General features: G+C 45.9%; 1 protein-coding gene across 1 annotated transcript in view; it reads left to right on the top strand.

Moving 5' to 3' along the window:
* lrrc7 (leucine rich repeat containing 7) overlaps positions 1-26,649 on the top strand; it is a 331,365-nt gene that overhangs the window by 299,362 nt on the left and 5,354 nt on the right. Inside the window, exons 23-24 of the mRNA XM_078561876.1 lie at positions 4,676-4,768; positions 22,879-22,953. Coding sequence (XP_078418002.1) covers positions 4,676-4,768; positions 22,879-22,953 — 168 coding nt within the window. The remainder of the gene's footprint in view (positions 1-4,675; positions 4,769-22,878; positions 22,954-26,649) is intronic.

Below are 26,649 nucleotides of genomic sequence, written 5' to 3'. Positions count from 1 at the left end.
CCTCTCCAAGTGAAGATAGATACTCTCCTTCAGAAATTTCTCCAATAGTTTCCCTACCACTGATGTGAGACTCACTGGCCTATAGTTCCCTGGCTTATCTCTACAACCCTTCTCAAATAGCGGAACCACATTAGCTGTTCTCCAGTCCTCTGACACCTCCCCTGTGGCCAGAGAGGAATTAAAAATTTGGGTCAGAGCCCCTGTGATCTCCTCCCTTGCCTCCCTCAGCAGCCTGGGATACAAATCATCCAGACCTGGAGATTTGTCCACTTTTAAGCCTGCCAACACCTCCAATATTTTGTCACTCCCTATATCAATTTGCTTAAGAGCCTCGCAGTCTCTCTCCCCGAGTTCGATACCTTCATCCTCATTCTCTTGGGTGAAAACGGATGTGAAGTATTCATTCAACACTCTAGCCATGTCCTCAGGCTGCACCCATAGATTTCCCCCTTGGTCCCTTGTGGGCGCTACTCTTTCCCTGGTTACCCTCTTCCCATTGATATACTTATAGAATATCTTGGGATTTTCCCTACTTTTACCAGCCAGAGCTTTCTCATATCCCCTCTTTGCTCTCCTAATTGCTTTCTTAAGCTCCACCCTGCACTGTCTGTACTCCACTAATGCCTCTGCTGATTTACTTCCCTTGTACCTGCGAAAAGCCTCTTTTCCTTCTCATCGTATCCTGAATATCTCTGGTCATTCATGGTTCTCTGGGCTTGTTACTCCTTCCTGTCACCCTAGAGAGAACATGTTGAGTCAGTGCCCTCCCCATTTCCTTTTTTAACACCCCCCACTGTTCCTCTGTAGATTTCCCCACAAGTAACTGTTCCCAGTCTACCTTGGCCAGATCCTGCCTTATTTTACTAAAATCCACTCTCCCCCAATCCAAAACAATTTTTTGCAATTTGTCGATTTCTTTGTCCATAACAAACTTAAATTGTACCATGTTGTGGTCGCTATCACCAAAATGCTCGCCCACCACCACCTCAGCCACCTGTCCGGCTTCATTCCCCAGAATTAGGTTCAGCACTGCACCGTCCCTTGTTGGACCCTCTACATATTGACCTAAAAAGTTCTCCTGTACGCATTTCAAGAAATCCACTCCATCTAAGCCCTTAACACTATGCCTCTCCCAATTAATGTTGGGAAAGTTGAAATCACCTAATAGAATTACCCTATTGTTATTGTTTTTACACACCTCTGCAAATTGTGCGCATATTTACTCCTCAATTTCCCGCTGACTATCTGGGGGTCTTTAATAAACACCTAACAATGTGGCTGCCCCTTTTTTATTCCTAAGCTTCCACAAGGCTTCATTCGATGCCCCCTCCAAGATATCATCTCTCCTTACTGCAGTAACTGACTCCTTAACTAATAATGCAATGCCTCCTCCTCTTTTACCCCCTTTAACAACTTTGATTACTTTCTTAATGGCCTTAACAGGCCTTTGACAGTTCGGTGGGTGCGCAGCTGACTCGGCTGCATGCCCGCCGAACTGAAAATCTAAATGATGCGCAGTGATGCGGGACGCACACCCGACGTCACCACGCGTCATTTAACGTGTCGGCGAGCAGGCCCCACCCCCGCTCACTGACCCGAAAACTCTTCCCTTGGTTGCAATGATGATCAATGTCTAGGCTCACATAGAAAGATCTTCCACTTATGCACAGTGCCAGAGAAATACCAGTACCTTTCAAACCATACTTTTAGCATGAACCTTAGACTTGTTGCTCCAGTATTGATGGCCGTGCCTTTAGCTGCCTAGCCGCTAAGCTCTGGAATTCCTTCCCTAAATCTCTCTGCCTCTCTTTCCTTCTTTAGGATGCTCCTTAAAACCTACCTCTTTGACCAAGATTTTGGTCATCTGCCCTAATATTTCTTTATGTAGCTCATTTTGTTTTTTAACGCTCCTGTGAAGTGCCTTGGTATATTTTACTATTTGACGCGTAAAATGATGCACGGTGATGTTGGGCGTGCATCTCAACATCACTGCGCGTCATTTAGATTGTCAGTTTGGCAGGCACGCAGCCGCGTCGGCTGCATGCCCGCCGAACTGTCAAAGGCCTATTAAGGCCATTATTAAACTAATTAAAGTTGTTAAGAATGTTGCCCGTCCAACCAGGCGGCCTTCACATTTTTCATGAAACCTCATCCATGGGCGGGATGAATTTTCATGAAGGGTTTGTTAATTAAATAAAAAATTTTGAAAAAGTTAATGGACATGTCCCAGCTCATGTGACAGTTTCACATGAGGGGACATGTCCTTAAAATTTTTTTCCACCTTTATTAAACTTTCTACAACTTAATCTAGTAAACTTAATAATGCGAGAGTGCAGGCCCCAACTCAGGGAATCCCACCTCTTCCCCCAGCCTGCACAGGGAGCGCACAGCACTTCTGGGTGTGCGTCACGCTGGGCGGGCCTTAATTGGCCCCCATGCGTAAAGTGACAGCGCGCACCTGGTTGGGGGCGACAATCGGATTCACGCTCATTCCCGCCTGCCCCCACACAACCCCCCCAAAGGGGGGACAATTCTTCCCAAAGATATTGGGATAGATTTGATTTTTAAGGGGCCTGCCAGCAAAGCAAGCTGACCTGTAAAATGCGCTGGCAAATCAACCAATTCCATTTGGAGGCCATTTCTGCACCATTAATGCAAATTTTGGCAGGTTAACTCTCTAATTCACAGGGATTATCGTTAAAAAATCAGCCTAAAATTTTGTCCTGCCCTCTAGAATTTTCTTCCATACCCACTAGGGACCCAGGAAAGACTCACAAAAATAAAATATGTGAGCTTTCCCATTGAATCAAGGCTTACTTTGATTTACCAGGGCAGGCTATGCCACAGGCCACTCTCTGTCCCACTTGCGTGGCTTTTTTCAATAATATCAATGAAGAAAACTGCACAGAAAGCTGTAGATAGTAGCTTGAGACTGTCCTCAGAGAATTGACGTAAATCTGCATATACATTTCCCAGCATAGATAGAGACAGCATAGAAGGAGATCATTCGGCCCATCATGTCTGTGCTGACTCTTTGTAACAGCCCCACCAATTAGTCCCACTGCCCTGCTCTGACCTTAGTGCCTACTATAGGTACAGTGTTGCTTAAATCTCCTCCTTTTCTGGATTTCACAGCTCCAAAGCCATGGGCTACCTTTTCCATGGCTTCTATTGGGAAGATGAGCAGTTCCTCAGACATTTTCCCCTCCTCCAGTTCCCTCATTATATGGGAAAAATAAGGTGAGTTTGGGGAAGGGGTGTCATTTAATCAGGGCTAGAGGGTGTGGTGTAGAGATCTCGCCAACCTCCCGTCTCTGTCCCGATTAAGTCTGGGGCAGGAAGATGGCGGGCTTCCTAACCCACACCTTCTAGTCCAACTAAATTACACCACAACTCCAAATTTATGCCCACTTAAGGGCCTCATCCTGCCACCGCTGGTATTCAACCAGTGGTGGGCAAGGCAATTGCCATGCAGGGAGCCCAAAGAGCAAACTATCGAGTTTGCTTGCAGGCAGCCAGGGATCGTAGTGTTGGGAAGGGGGGGTCCATTGAGAGCCACCCTCCCACCCTTTCTTCCAACCACCCGTCCCCCCCATCCCATCCATCCCCAGTGAATGATGCCCTCCCCACAACTTCCAGCCCGGCCTTACTCACCTGTGGCCTGGATCCCTCACTAATTCTGGGCCTCTGATGGATGCAATGCCGGCAGCTACCACCACTCTCTCTGGTGGCACTGCCTGCAATGGCGAGCTACCAGTCTCTGACTGTCACAATATGGCAGGCCATGCCCAGAGGAGGCGAGGAGGGCCTCTCGTCAGCTCTGCAGCTGGTGGGCATGACCCTGTTGCCTGGATTAAATTCCAATTATGTTAATCACTTGATGCTACATCCTCATTGATACAATCTAATTCCTCCCAGGTGGAAGCATATGAGCTGGTAATTGGGAATGAGAAAGCAAATAACACAGGGAGTTAAATTAAGGAGGTTTTGGAAAAGGAATAGGGCAGAACCTTGCTTCTGGGACTCTTGAACAGGCTTTAGAGAGAGTACAGAAAAAATTTACGAGTAGTTCCAGGGCTGAGGGATTTAAGTTACGTGAAGAGACTGGAGAAGCCTGGGTTGGTCTCCTGAAAGACAATGTTGAAAGGAGATTTGATAGAGGTGTTCAAAATCATGAGGGATCCAGACAGAGTAGATGGAGAGAAATTGTTCTGATTGGCAGAAAGATCAAAAACTAGGGGGCACAAATTTAAAATGATTGGCAAAAGAATTGATCCGGTATGCATTGCCTGATTGTGTGGTAGAGGCAGGTCCAATCATAGCTTTCAAAAGGGAAGTGAATAAGCAACTGAAGGGGGAAAAAAATCAGGACTATGGGAAAAGGGCAGTGGAGTGTGAGTTGCTAAATTGCTCTTGCTGAGAGCAAATATGAACTTGATGGGCCGAATTGCATCCTGTAACCATTCTATGACTTTATGATTCTGTGGAACCTTCCTGACCTGTAGTGCTCAATTCCATACTAGACAGTGGATGAACTCACTGATCCATTGGAGCTTCACTGGATAAACTACAATGTATTACAGCATACAGAATCTTCCCATATTTTTATCAGGAGCGAGTGTATTGCTGTACTTGCAGTAACTATCCTGTTGTTGTTGTTTCCTTTTTAACTCAGTTTTGTGTGAGAATAGAGAAGAACCCTGGCCTTGGCTTCAGTATAAGCGGTGGAATAAGTGGACAAGGGAATCCCTTCAAGCCATCTGATATGGTAATCTTAAACAAAGCAAAAAAGTGCAATTGCAATTATCCCTGATCACTTACAGGCTACAGTAACATTGCACTACCCTCCATAGGTTGATGCCAGCTATCAAAGGATGAGCAGAAGTCAGCTACAGATGGTAAAGGGAAATGGTGTAAGTCAGCGAAGTTGGTTCTTCGTTAACAATAAGTGGCATGCTTTATAACTCTCCTGAAATTTGGATTATTGTTTTTCTACATAATTATTTTATTGATTAATCTAGCAATGATTTCAAAATACCAAAACATCTCCAATTAAGTACTGTAGTCTAGAATTCATGTTTTAATATCTTGCCATCCATACACAAAGCACAACTTATTCACGGAAGTCTAGATTTTCTGCCTGATGTTATTTTACCACTAACATTAATCAATTTATTTAAAATGGCTGAACACCAGTGTCAAATTAACACAATCAGAAAATCTAGCCAGAATGTATTATTCAGTGCAGCTGCATATGCCATGTGCCATGGTTATGTTCTCACACAGTAACTTTGGTACCCCTTTGTAACAGTCTCCTGCTTTTGGCTCATCTTGACATCACAGCCCCTCATAGGACCTAATGAGGTCTTTGCAATAGGGGGTCTTTGCAATAGTTTGAATGCAATCACTCACATACTGCAAGAATTTATGCAATATTATTGGGTCTGGGGAATCAGCTATTCACTTTGTCATAGGGTCCCCTTCTCCAATATACTCCCCTTTCCCATTTAGGCCAAGGGCTTGCATTATAAATTGGTTCTTTTTTGACCTACACTGTTGGAATGCTTCCTAACTACTAAACAACTATAACAATTGTAGTAGGGCTCAAACGACTGATCGGCAAGGTTTGTGCTATATATGGGTTGCTTTGATTGCAAGAATTATGAAAAAAACTACAAGATAATCTTACTTTATACCAGCATCCTTCATACACTCTGAGAACCAAATTAAAGTTGCACCATTTTAGGAAATGGGATGCCCTATCTGGGACAACTAATTGTCTGTTGTTAAAACACATCTTCCAAAACCATTATCCTGTCCAAATTTGACCAATCATGTTCAGTAAATGTGTGAGCTGTACTCCACATAGCTGCCTTGCAGGTACCGTCAATGGGAAACAAAGAGAAGCAAAGAAGTAACATAGGAACATACGAACAAGGAGCAGGAGCAGTCCATTCAGCCCCTTGAGCCTGCTCTGCCATTTAATAAGGTCATGGCTGATTTGATAGTAACCTGAGATCTGCATCCCACCTACCCCCAATAACCTATCACCCCCTTGCTTACCAAGAATCTAGCCACTTCTGCCTTAAAAATATTCAAAGACTCTGCTTCCCCCACCTTTTCAGGAAGAGTTCCAAAGACACTCAATCCTCTGAGTGAAAACATTTTGCCTAATCTGTTTTAAATGGGCGACCCCTTATTTTTAAACAGTGACCCCTAATTCTAGATTTTTCCACAAGAGGAAACATCCTCTCCACATCCACTCTATCAAGATCTCTCAGGATCTTATATGTTTCAATCAAGTCGCCTCTTACTCTTCTAAACTTCAGCGGATACAAGCCTAGTCCGTCCAACCTTTCCTCATAAAACAACCCATCCATTCCAGGTATTAATCTGGTAAACCTTCTCTGAACTGCTTCCAACGCATTTACATCCTTAGTTAGATACAAGATAAGAAGAATGGCCCTTAACCAGACTTTTGGGGCGGCTGAATAGTTTGTTGGAGAATATATTCCATTAATCATTTCACTATACACTGTTTTGCCACCAAATTATCTCAAGTCTTGACTCCATATAGCAATTAGCTACCAGGATTTCTTAAAGTCCCGAGTTTGGTGAATGTAGGAAGAATGCATTTCTATTAATGCTATCTTCCAGGTAAGAAACTTCAAATCAAAGAAGCATATCAAATAATCAGTCCATAGTTTATAAGAAACATTAAGGTTTCAGGTAGGAACGAAGGGAGATCTATTTAAAAGCAACTTCTATTTAGCATAGGGATGAGAACCTACCAAACTTATTCCTAAGGATCAATGAAAGCCATGATCAAATGCTGCTCTGCTGAAACATTACTTTAGAATCACCCTGGGCTGGATTTAATCCAGGAATTTGGCGGCTGGGCCCAATTAATTGAGAGGCCCCGCATCAGTCTCCCAGCAGCAACAAAACCTCCCTCAATTAAGTCGGAGGGCAGAAGGGCCTGATGCAGGATTCCCGACGACTAGCGGTGGGATGACACTTAGGCTCATGAGCCAATTGACAAGCCTTTATTCCTGACCTCACAGCAATTTAGTGGGCATGGCTTTCCCGCACCTTCAGAAAGCCACCCAGCAAAACCTGCCAGGTTGGCCAGCAGTATCCTGGGGGGGTGGGTCACTCTTTGTCAGGCACTCTGTGTCTGATTGAGGGACCCAGCATTGGGCAGGGGGTTGACCGCTGAAAGCCACCCTGCTGCCCTTGCCTCCAACCACCTCCTCCCACTTTCCTGAGACACCCCCATCCTGCCCTCACTTACCTTTGGCCTGGGTCCCATGATGATTCTGGGCACTTGGTGGATGCAGTGCCACCAGCAGCCACTGCTCCCGCTGGCGCTGGCAGCAATGATGAGCTGCTGGCCTCTGATTTGCCGATAGCTCTTGTCAGGCAGGACTTCCTCCACTGGGGTCCTCATGGCAGGGATGGGCAACTGGTGGTCAGTCAAGTGCCTGAAGGGTAATTGATTCTTTTGGGCCCCCCCTGCAGAAATGACAGGGTATCCCTGCCAGTTCATTGACTGGTGGGTGAGGCCCCTGTCTACCTGACACAACTCCAGCCCTTGAATTCATTTGTCTTATTACTAACCACCTGCTTAAATCCCTCTCCCTTTCTCTCTCACCTTTAAGGACAAGTTCAAGAAGCTTATAGGTTTCTTTGTGGTAATATATATGTCATGGAATCAAAAATCGTCAGCCCCATCTGAAAGCATGAGTGTAGCCTAGGCCCTTAAAGTGAGTGTCTGATTCTTTGCAGAAGAGCTAGTATGTGAGCATGCCATCAGGCAAGCTGATACCTGTGGTGTCCAACCTCTGAAAATTGTGGCTGGTAAATCACAAGTGAAGACCCCTCCTCTCATCTAGCCTCTAAAATACATGAGGTGCCAGTCTCTGAGTTGGCGCTTGCTTATATTAGTAAGAGCTCATGCCACAAACAGATGGCAATGTATCTAGTTTGCTGACTAGTGCAGCATGACATAGTTTCTAAGTACAACACACTGTAAAGTGGGTCAAGTAGCAGGTAAGTAGAAGAGTGTTGCCTTTCACTGACACTTTCAGGGGCACAGAATTCCAGAAGCTTTCAGTGATACCCAAGAGACTCCTATTTTTAAGGCAGCACATTAAAGGGAAGATAGAAATTAAAGGAAAAGAAAAAATATGATGCTTATGTGCCTGATCTCATACTATGGTGCCATGGCACCTTGCACTGTGGAGCTTCAGCTGAATATTCACATCGCCAAACTGCAGACTCGATTGTCATTGCATCAGTGACAAACTGAAAGACATCACAGGCTGAAATTCAATTATTGTATTGATGCAGGATTCACAAAACAAACAACAGGAACAGCATGAATTACTCGGATTTTACTGATTCAGGATCCCCAAAACAAACGCTGAATTTAATGATGACTCCAGGAGCAGGAAACATGGTGGGAGGGGTGAGTTAATTATGTGGGAGTCAAAATTTTGAAATTATGGTGTTGGGTTCAGACTGAAAAATCAAGCCAGCAGTATGGTAGTAATGTGTCGTGCCTCATGCCATTCCATGGCAGGTTCCTACTTGTAATACATTTGCATGCCATGAATACCCATTATCTTAAAATTTTTTGAAATTAAGTCCTTCCTTCTCAATTAAGGCAATGGTGCAGGGGAACCTCTTGGTACCCAGTTCATATTTGTTTAAAGGCGGCATGCACCAGTCAGCTTTGTGCAGTTGTGTCTGAGGTGAGCGGTTGTATTTGTTAAACTCTGCAGTGCATGGGAGGGGAACAGGAGAATGGCAGCTTGCGTGGATGGCCAGCACTGACAAAGGAAAATCAAGGTTGAGGGGGTGGGGAGTTCAGGTGTGGGCATGGAATACTAGAAGAGGGTTTCGAGGGAGGACAGCTGGTGGGGTAAGGATGTGTTCAGCGGGAAGGAACTGACGTCTTGGGGGTAGGTGGAGGCAGTCAGTGAAAATAAATGGAATGAGGGGCCTAAGGGATTGGGTTAGTACTGTCCAAAGTTGGCTCCTGTGGTGAAACTCAGGGTGCTGGCTGGCAAAGGGAAAATTCACTGTCACAGGAAGGAGTTTGATTAGGTAGTGGGGCAGGTCCAGTCTGAGGTGGCGATATTCAAAGGTCTCATAGGGCAGATCACGGGATCTAACGGAGGCTCTAGGGATGATGTGGGGAGCATTTAGTATCAGGGGAGGAATCTCGACAGGGATGGGGTTCAGCTCAAAGGGGGGGATGGAGGTAGGCTCAGAGGGGAGGCTGGAGGTAGGCTCGGGATGAGATGGAGGTAGGCTCATAGAGGGGGGATGGGAGTAGGCTCACAGAGGGGAGATGGGTGTAGGCTCACAGAGGGGGGATGGGGGTAGGCTCACAGGGGGATGGGAGTAGGCTCACAGAGGGGGGATGGGAGTAGGCTCACAGGGGGGATGGGAGTAGGCTCACGGTGGGGGATGGGTGTAGGCTCACAGAGGGGGATGGGTGTAGGCTCACAGAGGGGGATGGGAGTAGGCTCATAGAGGGGCGATGGGAGTAGGCTCACGGTGGGGGATGGGTGTAGGCTCATAGAGGGGCGATGGGAGTAGGCTCACGGTGGGGGATGGGTGTAGGCTCACAGAGGGGGATGGGTGTAGGCTCACAGAGGGGGATGGAAGTAGGCTCATAGAGGGGCGATGGGAGTAGGCTCACTGGGGGGATGGGAGTAGGCTCATAGAGGGGCGATGGGAGTAGGCTCACTGGGGGGATGGGAGTAGGCTCACGGTGGGGGATGGGAGTAGGCTCATGGGGGGGAGGGGATGGGAGTAGGCTCACGGTGGGGGAAGGGTGTAGGCTCACAGAGGGGGATGGGAGTAGGCTCACGGTGGGGGATGGGAGTAGGCTCATGGGGGGGAGGGGATGGGAGTAGGCTCACGGTGGGGGAAGGGTGTAGGCTCACAGAGGGGGGATGGGAGTAGGCTCACAGAGGGGGGATGGGTGTAGGCTCACAGAGGGGGGAAGGGTGTAGGCTCACAGAGGGGGGAAGGGTGTAGGCTCACAGAGGGGGGATGGGAGTAGGCTCACAGAGGGGGGATGGGAGTAGGCTCACAGAGGGGGATGGGAGTAGGCTCACAGAGGGGGATGGGTGTAGGCTCATAGAGGGGGGAAGGGAGTAGGCTCACAGAGGGGGGAAGGAAGTAGGCTCACGGTGGGGGGGATTGGTGTAGGCTCACAGAGAGGGATGGGAGTAGGCTCACGGTGGGGGGAATGGGTGTAGGCTCACAGAGGGGGGATGGGAGTAAGCTCACAGAGGGGGATGGGAGTAGGCTCACGGTGGGGGAGATGGGTGTAGGCTCACAGAGGGGGGATGGGAGTAGGCTCACGGGGGGGGATGGGAGTAGGCTCACAGAGGGGGGAAGGGTGTAGGCTCACAGAGGGGGGATGGGAGTAAGCTCACAGAGGGGGATGGGGTAGGCTCAGAATTGGGGATGGGGCTAGACTCAGAGGGGGGTTGGGGATAAGTTCGGGAGGAATGGGGTAGGCTCAAAGGGGGGGATGGGGGCAGGTTCAGAGGGGGACTGTGGGTAGGTTTGGGGGGAATGGGGATAGGCTCAGAGGGGGAGAGATGGAATGTCTACTTTCATGTTGACATGATAAGGGTATGGGGGAGATTCAAGGGTTACAGAAAGAAGCACAATGATGTTGGGAGGGTCAAGGGTGATGGGGACATAGTGGAAGGTGACAGGAGGAGGATGCAGGGTTGTGGGTTGCAATTCGAGGGTCACTTACACACTGTTATTGACCATGTTCAAAAACTTACTTATAGCTGCCAGGAGTTCAGATCCAAGTGGGAGGCCACTGTTGGGTGGGTGGAGTTTTGGGTGTTGGCAACTGGGAGTAGAAAAGCTCACTGCTCAGCAGCTGTATGGATGAAACCCATGGAAACACAAATTCTCTCACCACTGTCTGACTTTTTTACACGGTTCACTTGGTGGATTTTCTATGGGTTTGATAAACCCAATATTCCTACAACCTTGGGAACAGGAGGAGAGGATTCAACAAAGGAGGGCTGTTGCCGGCCAACAACTGAGATTGCAAGGCGAGAAGCAGGCAGCACCAGAGGGGTGGGGTAGGGGGTGGTGGTGGTCAGGAGCCATCCAGGGAAGGCACTGAGAAGAAGGTCACTGGCACAGTAGTGCATCTTCAGGACAAGGACAAACTACCTCCTGATGTCCAAGAGACAATGCCAGAGACACCTGAAGCTGGCCCAGGAAGGGGCCATGGAATTTGCCCGATCCTACAGCAAGGCATGCAGCCACATGGATTTGGCAGCAACCCCATGCCTGTGGCCCTCACAGTGCCTGTGGTGCTCAACATTTTTACCACCGGCTGCTTCCAGAGTTCCACGATCGTCATGTGTCATTTTGCAGGCTGCCACACACAGGTGCATCATAAAAGTGACCAGTGCCCTCTTCTGTCATGCTAATGAGTTCACCATGTGCACCACAGATTATGACAGCCAGATCGCCAAGGGAATGGGCTTCTCAACGAGTGCGTGATTCCCTAAAATGCAAGGGGTAATAGACTGTACTCGTGTTGTCGTCAGAGCTCCCTTGGAGTAGCCAGCAGCATATGTAACTGCAAGGGATTCCACTCTCTAATTGACCAACGGGTCTGTGACCGTAGATGAAGAATCATGGAGGTCTGTGCTTGTTTCCCAGGGAGCTCTCATGGCTCATATATCTTGCGGAACTTGCAGCTTCCTTTTCCAGGTCCCTTCACAGATTGACAGCTGGATCCTGGATGACAAGGGCTATCTCCTCCGGACCTGGTTGATGACACCAGTGAGGCACCACAGCACAGCGGAAGAACACTACACCAGAATCATCATCGAACAAACATTGGCATGTTGAAAATGCACTTCCTGTGCCTTAACAGGTCCGGAAGTGCTCTGCAGTACGCACCACACCACACAGGGTTTCACGGATAGTCGTGGTATGTTGTGCACTCCACAATGTAGCCATGCAATGTGGTGAACTCTTGCATCAGGACAACAGGGAGGAGCAACACTCCTCCTCAGATGAGGATGAATGGGATGAGCCACTGGAAGAGGACATGAATGCGTATGAGCCTCTACTGGATGCCAGGGTCATGGTGAGACGTGTCAGAGATATCAGGGACGATCTTATATACATGAGATTCGTCCAAGATTGTGGGGCCTACATGACCAATATCCCATCACCAAGACATATTTTCCTGCTTGGGATGTATTTCAACCCTTGCCAGCCTGCCCCAACCCCCCTGAGGGTCTACCTCTGCAATGTGTCTCTACCACCTAGAATAGCAAGGGGAGGGACCTCTGCCACACACACTCGCCACTGTCACCCAGGAGAACTGATGCAGCAATGGTCAAGCAGCCTACAATGACTGAGACTTCAGAACTTGCTCCATCACTACAGGTCCTTGACTTCACATAAAGCAGTTCAATTGTCCCTGTGGAACATAATCTCAGGCAATCTCCATGACACTGCATACGATGGGAGTGTCTGCAGACCCCACATCTTCCTTTAGTCCCACATACTGGCAAATATCAAAATGGACACACATATAAACATTAAATAAAGACTGATTGCAAACACACAACACAATGATCTCCTACACAGTAAAGGAGATGTCTAACATTCCCCTGCAGCCATCAATGAATGCCAAGCATGAGGCATGACAATATAGTTAGGTCTCTGACAAATCAAGTCCCAAAAAAAGGATAATGATGTGCACATGAATAAAGTGAAAACAATATATGTGTAATATTTATGTGTGACAAGGTGAATTTTGTAAAAATAGGTGTGCCACTTTTATGCTCTCATAAATTCTTACATTTTCTGTTCCTTTCACTACGTCTTGGTGTGACCCTGACATCGGCAGCTGTGGTTGAGGCAGGCAGCTGAGTGTGATGCAAAGACTTTGGGGGGTGTCCTCTGGAGATCTGAAACCTTGAGGGCTCCAGCCCACTGGGGGTGTCCTGCCCAGGTGTAGGGGCAACCACCCCAGCCAAGCTTGCTGGAGACAATGGGGTCAATGGCAGAGGGGTTGAGGAGAGGCCACTCACCCTGGGAGTATCCTGAGAGGAAGACCCAAGGGCAGCTGGCACACGCTTCTCCTCTACCTGGGTGCGCAACTGTACCTCCCTATCTTCCTGAGGAGAAGGAGCACCTGGAGATCCTCATTGTCCTCTCACCTAGCCATTGCTATATGAAGCATTTGGTTAGAGCAGTGGAATGCAGGTCAGAGGGCATATGGGTCGATTACTAGACATGGGTTTCCATGGCAGTCGCCAACCTCTTCATGGAGGAAGCCTTGCGCTTATATGCCTGAGACATGGCAGAACTCATGGTGTGCATGGACTCCTCCATAGTCTGTGCAAAGCTGCACCCAGCCCCTGGCATCTCTGTCATATGTTCCCCTAACCCCTGCTACATTTCTTGTATCATCAGTGTGGGGCTCAGCTGGGCCCTGTTCCCCAAAAGTCCTGGTGTCTGGGACCTCAGCTGTCACAGCCTCCCTCAGCTGCTAAGATGTGTCTGTACTGTGTTCATAAGAATATGGACACTATTCTAAATGCAGCCTCTTCGCGACCCAGGTGGGTGTAGCTGTACTGGTGGAGAGGCGGGTGATGGTGTACCCTTTGGGACACTGCATCATCATCCTGGAGGTGAGCCTTCAGTCTCCTGGAGGGGCTGAGGCCTGGGCCTGGATTCTGGGGCCTGTGAAAGAGAACAAAAAGAAATACGTGAAGGTTCCACAGAATGCTGAGACAGCACAATTCCTCACGTAGTCCTGAGCACACATTATGGCAGCACCAGGTTTGATGCATCCTACTCTGAAGCATTGCCAATCCAGCCTTGCTGTCAGCTACAGTTCAATCGCCCTGTTCTCCTGCAACCTGGAGGGCTTTTTCTTCAGCAGGGGTGAGGACCTTAAGATTGGGGATCCCTCTGTCTGTCTTTGCCCTTTCCTTCAGGTTATGGATCTACTTGTCTTGCAGGAGAAAGTTGAGATTTAATGACTTGACAAATGCCAACTGACCCCCTTGTCTGCCACATGCACAATACACTGGTCCACAATGTGTTAGGTTGCATCCAGTTACTCACTCAAGCCAAACTGACACACGCTTTGGCCTCAAGTGTGATGTGGTCCTGAGGTTCATCACGCATTCACCAGCCCAACCTTCCTGCACACTCACACAAATATATCGCCTGATACCCACATGAGAATCCCATGCCACTGTGATACTTACCCGGGTGGGTCGAATGAGGTCAGTGACCCTTTTCCTACACTGAACCCAGGATCTCCGGTGGACCCCATGGATGCTAACCTCCTCTGAGATCTCTGTCCATGCCGCGTTGGTCAGGCACGAGGATCTCCTGTTCCCATCGCTTGGGAAAAGCACCTCCTACTGCTCCCTGACAGCCTAGAGGAGAATCTACAGGGAGGCATCGCTGAAACATGGAGCTGATCCATGACCTCGCTCTGACATCTCCGACGTGACGAGAATGGGCCTTGGACTTGATGGAGTGGGGTGGGTGAGGGGGGTTCCAGGACAGTAAAGATTAATAAGAGAGAGTGATTGGGGGGAGAAATTTGAAGGGGCTTGAGGAGGATGAAGGGATCCACAGAACAAATGACTCAGACCTCTGACCTGTGTCACCCCCAAGAGTCAGCACACTTTGGATTTGAAAAAAAGTCAATGACATCACAGGAAAGCCATAAGTAGATTGGTTGGTGAGTAACTGCTGTTAGTGGGTGTCTGTAAAGAGCTGGAATTTAGCAAAATGTAATTTTTTAAACAACCCTTAAATAGCTACCTTATAACTAATTTTGAAGCAGTAGCAGAGGGAAGTAAGAAACTAGTGAGTCCATTATTTATATTATTCTTAAATGGTAGGGTTTATTAGATTACTTATGTTTAAATTAGTACAGTAAGGTCTGGTGAAAAGAGGCATTAATTTAACTTAATTAAGAAAATAATTTTTTAAAAATTCATTTTTACGGGATGTGGGCTTCGCTGGCTAGGCCAGCATTTAGTGCAGATCCCCAGTTGCCCTTGAGAAGGTGGTGGCGAGCTGCCTTCTTAAACCACTGGAGTCCCTGTGGTGTAGGTACACACACAGTGCTGTTAGGGACAGAGTTCCGAGATTTTGACCCAGCGACAATGAAGGAAAGGCGATATATTTCCAAGTCAAGATGGTGAGTGGCTTGGAGGGGAATTTCCAGGTGGTGGTGTTCCCATGTATCTGCTGCCCTTGTCCATCTGGATGGTAGCAGCCGTGCGTTTGGAAGCTGCTGCCGAAGCGCCTTGGTGAGTTTGGAAGCTGCTGCCAAAGGAGCCTTGGTGAGTTTCTGCAGTGCATCTTATAGATGGTACACACTGCTGCTGCTGTGCGTCGGTGGTGGAGGGATTAAATGTTTGTGGATGGGGTTCCAATTAAGCGGGCTGCATTGCCCTGGATGGTGTCGAGCTTCTTGAGTGTTGTTGGATCTACATTCATCCAGGCAAGTGGAGAATATTCCATCACACGCCTGACTTGTGTCTTGTAGATGCTGGACAGGCTTTGGGGAGTCAGGTGTTGAGTTACTCGCTGCAGGATTCCTAGCTTCAGACCTGCTCTTGTAACCACAGTATTTATATGGCTAGTCCAGTTCAGTTTCTGGCCAGTGGTAACTGCCAGGATGTTGATAGTGGGGGAGTCAGTGATGGTAATGCCATTGAATGTCAAGCAATGATGGTTGACTTCCCTTTTAGTTCTTCTATAAGTGATTATTTGCCTCTTGTTCTCTCTTGTTGGGGATGGTCATTGCCTGGCACTTGTGTGGCACAAATGTTACTTGCCACTTGTCAGTTCAAGCCTGGATATTATCCAGGTTTTGCTGCATTTGGACACGGACTGCTTCAGTATCTGAGGAGTCGCGAATGGTGCTGAACATTGTGCAATCATCAGTGAACATCCCCACTTCTGACCTTATGATAGAAGGAACATCATTGATGAACAAGCTGAAGATGGTTGGGCCTAGGGCACCACACTGAGGAACTCCTGAAGTGATTCCTGGGACTGAGATGATTGACCTCCAGCAACCACAACTACCTTCCTTTGGGCTAGGTATGACTCCAACCAGCGGAGAGTTATCCCCCGATTCCCATTAACTCCAGTTTTGCAAGGGCTCCTTGATGCCATACTCAGTCATATGCTGCCTTGATGTCAAGGGCAGTCACTCTCACCTCAGCTCTGGAGTTCAGCTCTTTTATCCATGTTTGAACCAAGGCTATAATGAGATCAGGAGCTGATTGGCCCTGGTGGAACCCAAACTGAGCGTCAGTGAGCAGGTTATGCTAAGCAAGTGCCGCTTGATAGCACTGTTGATGACCCCTTCCATCACTTTACTGATAATGGAGAGTAGACTGATGGGACGGTAATTGGCCGGTTGGATTTGTCCTGCTTTTTGTGTATAGGACATACCTGGGCAATTTCCCACAATGCCGGGTAGATGCGAGTGTTGTAGTTGTACTGCTACAGCTTGGCTAGGGGAACAGCAAGTTCTGGAGCACAAGTCTTCAGTACTGTTGCCGGAATATTGTCAGGGCCCAATCCCTTTGCAGTATCCAGTGCCTTCAGCCGTTTCTTGATATCACATGAAGTGAATCAAATTGGCTAAAGAGGCTGAAATGGACTATCCACTCAGCATTTTGGCTGAAGGTTGCGAATTCTTCAGCCTTATCTTTTGCACTGATGTGTTGGGCTCCTCCATCATTGAGGATGGGAATATTTGTAGAGCCTCCTCCTGGGAGGAGTGGGTTGTTTAATTGCCCACCACCATTCATGATTGGATGTGGCAGGACTGCAGAGTTTAGATCTGATCTGTTGGTTGTGGAATCGCTTAGCTCTGTCAATCACTTGCTGCTTATGCTGTTTGGCACACAAGTAGTCCTGTGTTAGAGCTTCACCAGGCTGACACCTCATTTTTAGTTATGCCTGGTGTTGCTCCTGGCATGCACTCCTGCACTCTTCATTAAACCAGGGTTGATCCTCTGGCTTTGTGATAATGGTAGAGTGGGGACATGCCGGGCCATGAGGTGACAGATTGTGTTTAAGTACAGTTCTGCTGCTGCTGATGGCCGACAGCACCTCATGGATGCCCAGTCTTAAGCTGCTAGATCTGTTTGAAATCTATCCCGTTTAACATGGTGGTAGTGCCACACAACACGGTGGAGGATATACTCAATGTGAAGATGGGACTTCATCTCCACAGGGACTGTGCGATGGTCACACTGACCGATACTGTCATGGACAGATGCATATGTGGCAGGCAGGCTAGAGAGGACAAGATCAAGTATGTTTTTCCCTCTTGTTGGTTCCCTCACCACCTGTCACAGACCCAGTCTAGCAGTTATATCCTCTTGGACTCGGCCAGCTGAGTCTGTGGTGGTACTACCAAGTCACTCTTGATGATGGACATTGAAGTACCCCACCCAGAGTACAATCTGTGCCCTTGCCACCCTCAGTGCTTCCTCCAAGTGGTGTTCAACATGGAGGAGTACTGATTCAGCAGCTGAGCGGGGGCAGTATATGGTAATCAGCAGTAGGTTTCCTTGCCCTTGTTTGACTTGATGCCATGAGACTTAATGGGGGCTGGAGTGATTGTTGCGAAATCCCAGGGCAACTCCCTCCCGACTGTATACCACTGTGCCGCCATCTCTGCTGGGTCTCCCCTACCGGTGGGACAGGACATACCCAGATATGGTGATGGTGGTGTCTGGGACATGATTTGTAAGGTATGATTCCGTGAGTATGACTATGTCAGGCTGTTACTTAACTAGTCTGTGAGACAGCTCTCCCAATTTTGGCAGAAGCCCCAGATGTTAGTAAGGAGGACAAGGCTGGGTTTGTCATTGTTGTTTCCGGTACCTATGTCTGTCCAGTTTCATTCCTTTCTTTTGACTTTTTAGTGGTTGGGTACTATTGAGTGGCTTGCTAGGCCATTTCTGTGAGCATTTTAAAGTCAACCACATTACTGTGGATCTGGAGTCACATGTAGGCCAGACCGGGTGAGGACGACAGATTTCCTTCCCTAAAGGGCATTAGTGAACCAGATAGGCTTTTGTGACAGTTGACAATGGTTTCATGGTCATCATTAGACTTTTCAACAGATTTTTAAAAATTTACATTTCACCATCTACCATGGTGGGATTCGAAGCTGGGTCCCCAGACCATTGCCCTGGGTCTCTGGATTACCAGTCCAGATTAATTAGCCTCCCCTAATTATCTAATTAAGGCACAATGAGGATGACAGGGCAGGTGATGAGTTGCAACTGCAGAATGTGGAAGCTCCTGGACACCAATGTGATCTAGGGCTAACACGTCCACAGTAAGTATCTGCAACCTGAGGAACTTCGCTCAGTCATTGAGCTGGAGATTAGCTGCGGACACTGTAATGAATCCAGGGAGGGGAAAGTGTTATGATCCCCAGCTGAGGTTACCACTGGACAAGCCTGATCCCAGGGTGGAACACAGCTTGATAGATCCTAACCTTTAATTGTTTGTTTAGATATGTGGAGAGGGGCTATTGAACAGAGTCACCGGAGTCAGCTAATGAACTTTTTAACAAAAGCGTAAAACATTTATTAAACAAGACAAGATGAACTATATTATATTACTCCTTCAATGCCTATGCCACAACTATGCCTTTACAGATATATCCAGATTTGTAAGGATAACATAAGTTACAAAAGCTATCTTATACTCTAATGTTCCCAGCAAGTACACAGTCCATGTAAACCAAGACAACCTGTGATCAGCCACACCACACTCTAAAACCAAGCGACAGATGCCACCCCTGACAGTTGCTATGGATTTCTCCTCAACTCTCTCCAGACTCTTGTTACACCATAAGCCAACCAGCCTCACTGAACTCCATCTTTCACATGTAGGTTTCCAATCTCTGCTCTCCAAGAACTCGCCTTTGAATCATCTCCCAAACTGACGCTAGATTTCACCTCCAAGGTTTCAAACTCTCCTTCCAATGTTCTTCTCCCCTGGGTCACCACATGCGTTCAAGTTTTCCTCCACACACTGTCTCTCACTAACTCAGCTGTCAACAGTACACCACTGCTTCACGTGCCCATTGCAAAGAGTTACGGAACTTCAGTTGTCTCTTTGGACCTTCTGACTTTTCACAAGCCTTTATATTGCTTTGACTCTGCTTCCTGCAGCTTGGAGCTTTAAGCTTGAACCTTGGAGACTTTCTCTGCCCCTCACTCTTAACTTCACTTAACAGGACCTTTTCCAGGTTCCTGTCGTCCCTTTGACTAGAAGGTCTTCTTGGAACTTTCTCCTGTTCCACTGCCCTGGATTTCGGGGACTTTGGGGACTTTCTTCTTTAGCTTGGGACTTGCTGTCTGCCCCTTTTGCTCCAGTCTCTCTCTGGCAGCTACTTTCAACCAACTTTAGCATGGAACTAGCTAAATGTCCTTTTTAGGTTGCTTCTGCTTGACAGCTGTCTTCAAACTGAACTCAAAACTGCTGTGTGTGTCTGTGGGAGGGACCTGCCTCTCTGGACCCCTGTTGCTAGGCAACGGCCCAGTTTTTCTACTCTTGTGTTTGCTTAACTTCTCTTACAGTCATAAACTCTCCTTAGAAATGCAGGCACCTTTTAAAGTGAAACTAAAAACTCAACTTGACAGTTTCTTAACACACAGGTACAGAAATACAAATCAAACTTAAACATTAAAGCTAAAACTCATCCCTAACACCCACAAATACCAACATAACTTACTTAAAATATCTCTATTTCCTAACAAATGTTACCTAGATACTTTGTTCCAGAAGACAGTCATGGCCCTTAGGATAGGGTCTTCTGCTAGATTCCTTGATCACCAACTCACTCAGGATGGCCCCAACAGTGTGCGAACTTTGTGTCCTGTTTGACCATGAGCTGAGCTACCGATTCTCAGATCTTGCCCATCATCAGAGCTGCCTACTTCTACCTTATAGCATCACCCACCTCCCTCTCCACCTCATCCCCATGTTCACTGAGACTGCCAACTACGTCTTTGTCATCTGCAGGTTAAATTCCACCAACCTCAGCTTAGCAGCCTTTTGTGTTGTTCCCAAAACACTTCAACTTGTTCAAAATTCAGCCACCCACATCCTATCCTGTCCTATGTCCTGCTTACATATGATGTGTCCCCATCAACTTTCAAATACTCCCTTTCTTCAGTGCATTGATTTCAAAATCATTGTAATCATTTAGAAATTCCTCCATGGCCTTGACCAAGCCTATTACAATTCTTAGTATGGGGTGATTAGCCCTTATCTTTGAACTTCCACATGCTGAGAGCTATGATTCTAAATAAAATGTCTGCAAACACAGCATTTCCTTTCATTGGCAGGGTAAAGGTTACTTTAAACATTGAGTATTGCTGAAAAAATACATTTTGTCAAAGCTTTTCGTCTTGCACTCATCAGAGCAATCACAATACCAATGTCAGGGGAAGCAACAATTTTATACTGAATGAGAAGAGAGTGCTGATTGGTTGTCAAGCACACTCTGGTTGGCAGAGGCATTGCCATGGAGAATGCACCAGTTAATGGTGACTGACAGTTAACTGCCAAACATGCTTGAAACTTAAACCAGGCTGCTTGACTCTAACTGGTCGAGGCATTGCCCTGAGGAATGAACCAGCGAATGGATGTCACCAACTTTGTTTAGCTGAAACAGGCGTAATGTGTGCACATGTTCTTTCTGTCTGCAAAGAACAAGCTCCTGTATATTAATATATGTAGCTTCCAGTACATGCAAATGTGCCACACTGTGAGCCTGACTGACTGACAATCTTAAATTAGTTGTCAGTGTGATTTTTAGCACACTGAGGATTATGTGGCAAATGTTGCCCAATCATAAAATCACAAATAATGTTGGACACTGTGTTTTGAGTTTTGCAAGCATGGGCTTGTTGGATATGGTCAGTACCTTGCCCATTGTGAACAGCAGAAATGTCATGCTGTTTGATACGATCTGCCAGTCTTTGGGATGTATGGCCTACATACCTAGCATCATATTGACAATGAAATTCATATACCACATTACTAATTTGCTAAAAATTACGTTAACAACCAATTTAAGATTGTCAGTCGGGCTCGCAGTGTGGGACATTTGTGTGTCCGGAGGCTACATATTCATACATATTCATGATGCCCTGTTCTTTACAGACAGAAAGAACATGTACACAAATTGCTCCTATTTCAGCTAAACAAAATAAGTGAGAGCCATTTGCTGGTTCATTCCTCAGGACAATGCCTTGATGAATTTAGCTGCCTGGTTTAAATTCTAAACAATGCTTGGCAGTTAATTGTCAGTCACCATTAACTGGTGTATCCTCCATGGCAACGCCACTTGCCAATCAATCAGCACTCTCTTCACATACAGTATAAATTGTTGTTTTCCCCCTTGTATTGGTATTCTTGTGAGTGTCCTGATGAGTGCAAGATGAAAAGCTTAGATATGTCTCTTTTTTCAGCAAGACTTGAATTATGTTCACTCTCAATTTAATTTTCTTTTTCAGCCTCTGCCCTTAGTGACTCTTATACATGCTTTATGTTACCTGGAAATATTACCCTATATTTATCCACATTACAATTTATCTGATGTAACTCAGCTATTGAGATAATTGCTTAAAGCCTTTCTGAAGACAATTAATCTTTCTATTTGTTACTTGCCCACATTGCTTTGTATTCACAATCATAAATAGCTTTATTTCTATATTTATACTTGTAATCTTCAGCCTATTTTATAACCAATTCTTTTTAAGGGAAGTAATCAGTGCAGCATTAGTTAATTTTAATGGGAGCCTTTTCTACATATCTACAAGTCTAGGGGAGGGGGAAAGCACTTATTTGCATTCTATCAAATTTTTACTAATGAGTCATCACTGTAATTTACTTTGTGTAAATTTATGAACAGATGATGATATCCTACAAGCTCTGACTGACAAGAAAAACTAGAAATGCATCAGAGATTTAATTCCCTATTGATTTTACTGTATTAATTCTTGTTTAATTATTTGTAATTCCACTGGCCACAGTAAATAGTTGGAAGCACCTGTTCTATTTTTAATTAGATATAGGAAATTTCTATGATTGATGGCTGATCAATCAAGAACTTAGTTGCACTTTCACTATTTATTTAGTTATTTTAGTTGTTGTCTACATAGAACCTTTCAGAATTTTAAAAACACATCAGTGCCAATTTTATATATAGCTCTAGAATTCAGTTCAAAAGTGCCGTTATAACGCAACAGACTCAGAGTTCACCAAACTGTTAATATTGCAGCCAAAATATTATAAAAAGTAATATTTTATTAAGTGGAGCTAACATCTATGGGACTTCTATTCATTCTTCCACAGAAGTATGATGTTGTTTATTCTAAATATGTTTTTAAAAATCTATATTTGGTCTTATGTATTTCTCTACAAAAATTCTTTATTTTTCTGAGAACCTTTTGCTGAGCCACTTGAGAAATGTCAGTGCAATAGATTGGAACATTCTATTTTGGATACCCGGCATAAGTGTCAAGCAATCCAAAGGCCAGATGGAGAATAAAGCTCCTTTCAGATCCCCTCAGCTCAAATGGACATCTCTATTATACCAAGTTAACATTTCCCATTTCCCACACCAGCAAACCTCCCTCCTCTCTAAGGGATATGAAAATTAAATACTACAGATGTAGGAAATATTAAATAAAAGCAAAATAACAGATTTATACACTGCAATTTACTTTAATTCATAATGAAGTCAATCCATAACTCTCACTCTTGTTTCAACAGGGTATCTTCGTTACTAGAGTGCAACCTGATGGACCAGCATCCAATCTGTTACAGCCTGGAGACAAGATCCTTAAGGTGAGCTGGATAATTTAGAAATTTCATTGGGAATAAGATTACCAATTTAATCGTGAGGGCCTATGTCAGTAGCAGCTCCTACAGAAAGGCAACTTTTATTCCATCCCGTCAAACCTAGATCCCAAGTGAGAAAGAAAATCTGCTGACCCATGGGCAGAATTTTTCCGTCGGCGAGTTGGGGGCGGGGCCCGCTCGCCTACATGGGATGACGTCAGGGGGAACCCCCGATGTCATCCCGCCCCATTTAAATATTCAGGAAGGCAGGGGGACAGTGTGATCAGCTGTCCACCCGCCGACCTGACAATGGCCAATTGAGGCCATTGACAGGGTAGTTAAAACAATTAAAGGCCCTGTCCATCCAACCTTAAGGTTGGTGGGCAGGCCAGGAGCCCCAGAGGGCTTCTGAAAAAACATGAAACCTCATCCACTGGCGGGATGCGGTTTCATGTCTGTAACTTTAATAAAGTTTCTGTGATATTTATTAACATGTCCCATCTCGTGTGACATTGTCACATGAGGGGGACATGTTAATTTTTTTATTTTTCTATTTTTAAACTTCCAAAAAATTTTCAGCGTTCTCCCTGAGGCAGCACTTAGTCTCAGGGAGATGTGCACTCTTTCGCGTGCATGCGCGATAAAGCGCACTTTGGCAACTGGGGAGTCCCCCCTCCGCCTGCACAGGAAGCACATAGCGCTTCCCATCAGGTGGCCCACTGGGCGGGCCTTAATTGGCCCACCCACTTAGAAGGCGGCGGGTCCATTTCGGCGGCGGTGATCGGCTGCCTGCCCACCGCCGAGCCGGTGGGGCCTGCCAACCCTTCAAGGGCAAAATTCTGCCCATGATATCACCCAACTTTTAAGATGTATTTTCATCATCTTGGAAACTTTCAAATAGGTCCACAAAATAGGCTCATGACAAAGGTTGGGGCATGTGGAGTCAAGGGGCAGGATTTTTCAGTCGGTGTGCAGGAGCGGGCCCAACATGCTGACACGTAAAATGATGCGCGGTGATGTCAGGTGTGCGTCCCGACGTCATCGCGCAGTCCCACGATATTTCGTTCAGCGGGCGTGCACCGGAGTTAGCTGCGCGCGCGCCGATATGTAAACGGACTACTAAGGCCATTAAGGGAGTCATTGATGTAATTGTTAACGCTGCCCTTCCAACCTTAAGGGTTTCGCGTTTTTTAGGAAACCTCATCCACAAGCAGGATGAGGTTTCCTAAAGCTTTTATTAAGTAAATAAATAATTTTCCTGCAAAATCAAAACATGTCCCATCTCATGTGACACAGTCACATGAGGGGACATGTTTAATTGAATTTTACATCGATTTATTTGATAATTATAATGGCCCTTCAATCTCCCTGAGGCAGCCCCGTGCCTGAAGGAGATTGAAGCACTCTTTCATGCGCGTGCGCAAAAGAGTGCTGGCCCCAACTCTCCCTCCTCCTTCGCCCGCACAGGTAGCGCTAAGCGCTACAGCTTGAGTCTTATGCTGGGCACGCCTTAATTGGTCTGCCCGCGTAAAATGGCATCACAGGCATCCATAGGCTCAGCGACTGCTCCCGCCCGCTCCCGCCAAGCCCACCCGCTGCCTGAAAAATTCAGCCAAGAGGTCAAATAAATGAATGTATAGCAAATTGGCTAAAAAACAAATACTGAGAGCAAGGATAAAGGGTAATTGTTCAGATTGAATGAAGGTAGAAAGTGTTGTTCCACAAGGGATCACTTTATTTATAATTTAATGATTTGAATATAGGGACGAGTAACTCAGTATCAAAACTGGAGGGGAGAGCTAACAATGAGGAAGAATACAACATAATATAAGAAGATATTAAAAATTTGCTGAATGAACAGTTAACTGACAAATGAACTTTAACATAGATAAATGTGAGGTGATGCACATTGGTAGGAAATATAGAAACATCACCTAGCTATACGTTAGAAAATTTTTCAAAACTGAATTGGGTTGAAGAGCAAAGCAATCTAGGGATAAAGGTGAACAAATCATTAAAACCAGAATTGCAGATCAGAAAAGCAATTCCAATTGCTAACAAAACACTGGAAGTTATTTCTAGGAGCATAGAATTGAAAAGCAGTGAAGTTACATTAAACTTTTAGCATAACTGTATTGTACATAGTTTTAGTCTCTAAACATTAAAAATGACATAGAAACACTGAAGAAAGTGTTAAGAAATTGCTTTCGAAGCACTTTAATATGTCTGATCTTTCTTGTGAAATCAAGGCCTCAACTACCTCTTCTGAAGGTTCAGGTGGTACTAATTGAAGAAGAATAGGGTGTCTTTTTTAGTCTCCCGATCAATATTTCTTCCTTTAACAGCACCAGAAAAATTTTTTAGATTAAATGCTGATTTATATCATTACTGTTTGTGGGATCTTGTCTGTAAAATATCTGCTTCATTTACTTTGCAACTGTCTGTAATTCAAAATATGCAGTAAGATTTGATGTATTTCTCAGAGACATGATAAGTACTAAATGAATGCAAGTCTTTCCTTTAAGTTCATGAGTCCACTTTACAAAGTTAAGTTCATCCTATAGGAGCTGGATGCAGATTGAGCAAAGTGATGGAAAGAGTAGTCAATAGTGTTACAAGTGGTACTTAATCACCAATAAAATGCTCAATTTGGGTTTCACCAGGTCCGCTCAACTTCAACATTTCAGCCTTGGTCCAAACATGGACCCAAGTTGAATATCAGTGATTACATAAGAGTGGGGGTAGTCTTGTGGAGCAGTGGGAGCATCTCTATCTCTGAGACAGAAGCTCTGGTTCGAGTCCCACCCCAGAACTTGATGGCCATTGGAAGGTGCATTCATTATATGGCCAAACCAGTTGGTTATCAACCTGCCAATCCTTCTAATACACCTATGGCAGGCAGGTAAGACTGGGAAAGTCCACTGGTCAGCCAGGACCTGCACAAGGCAACTGCAAACCACTGCAGTACTTTGCCAAGTACAACCATGGGCCGCCACATGGAAGTCCATGATCGCCAATGCCCTCTTAGGGATGGCACTTGAACTGAGAGAAAGATACACAAGAATGACTGGTCAAGATATCAAGGCAGCACCTTGGGGCAGACAGTAGCATAGTGGTTATGTCAGTGGACTAGTAATCCAAAGGGCCAGGCTAAAGCTCTAGGCACATAGGTTCAAATCCTATGTAACAGCTGATGAAATTTAAATTCAATTAATAATTCTGCAATTATAAAGCTAGCTTCAGTAATGATGACTCTGAAAACATCGTCAATTTCCATCTGGAAATCTAAAATCCTTACCTGGCCTGGCCTACATGTGATTCCAGACCCTAACAATCTGGATGACTGTTAACTGCCCTCTTAAATGGCCTAGCAAGCCACTCAGTTCAAGGGCAATTAGGGATGGGCAACAAATGCTGGCCTTGCCAGTGATGCCCAAGTAAGGCACCAAGGTGCCTAATCAAATCTAAATCGATAGGTATTCAGGGAAAACTCTCCCTGGTTGGAGTCAGATTTAGCACAAAGATTGTTGGGAGACTAATCATCTCAGACCCAGGACATTGCTGCAGGAGCTCAGTACCTACCAAATCCATCACCTAGAAGGATAAGGATAGCAGGTGCATGAGAACACCACCACCATCCCAATTTGTATCTCCATTCTTTCAATTGTCAGTTTAAAATACTGAAACTCACTACCTAACAGC

The sequence above is a fragment of the Cetorhinus maximus genome, chromosome 17 (genome assembly GCF_964194155.1).
Source record: "Cetorhinus maximus chromosome 17, sCetMax3.hap1.1, whole genome shotgun sequence".
NCBI lineage: Eukaryota > Metazoa > Chordata > Chondrichthyes > Lamniformes > Cetorhinidae > Cetorhinus > Cetorhinus maximus.
Note: the sequence above shows the minus strand (reverse complement) of the source record. Positions and strands in the feature narration are given on the sequence as shown.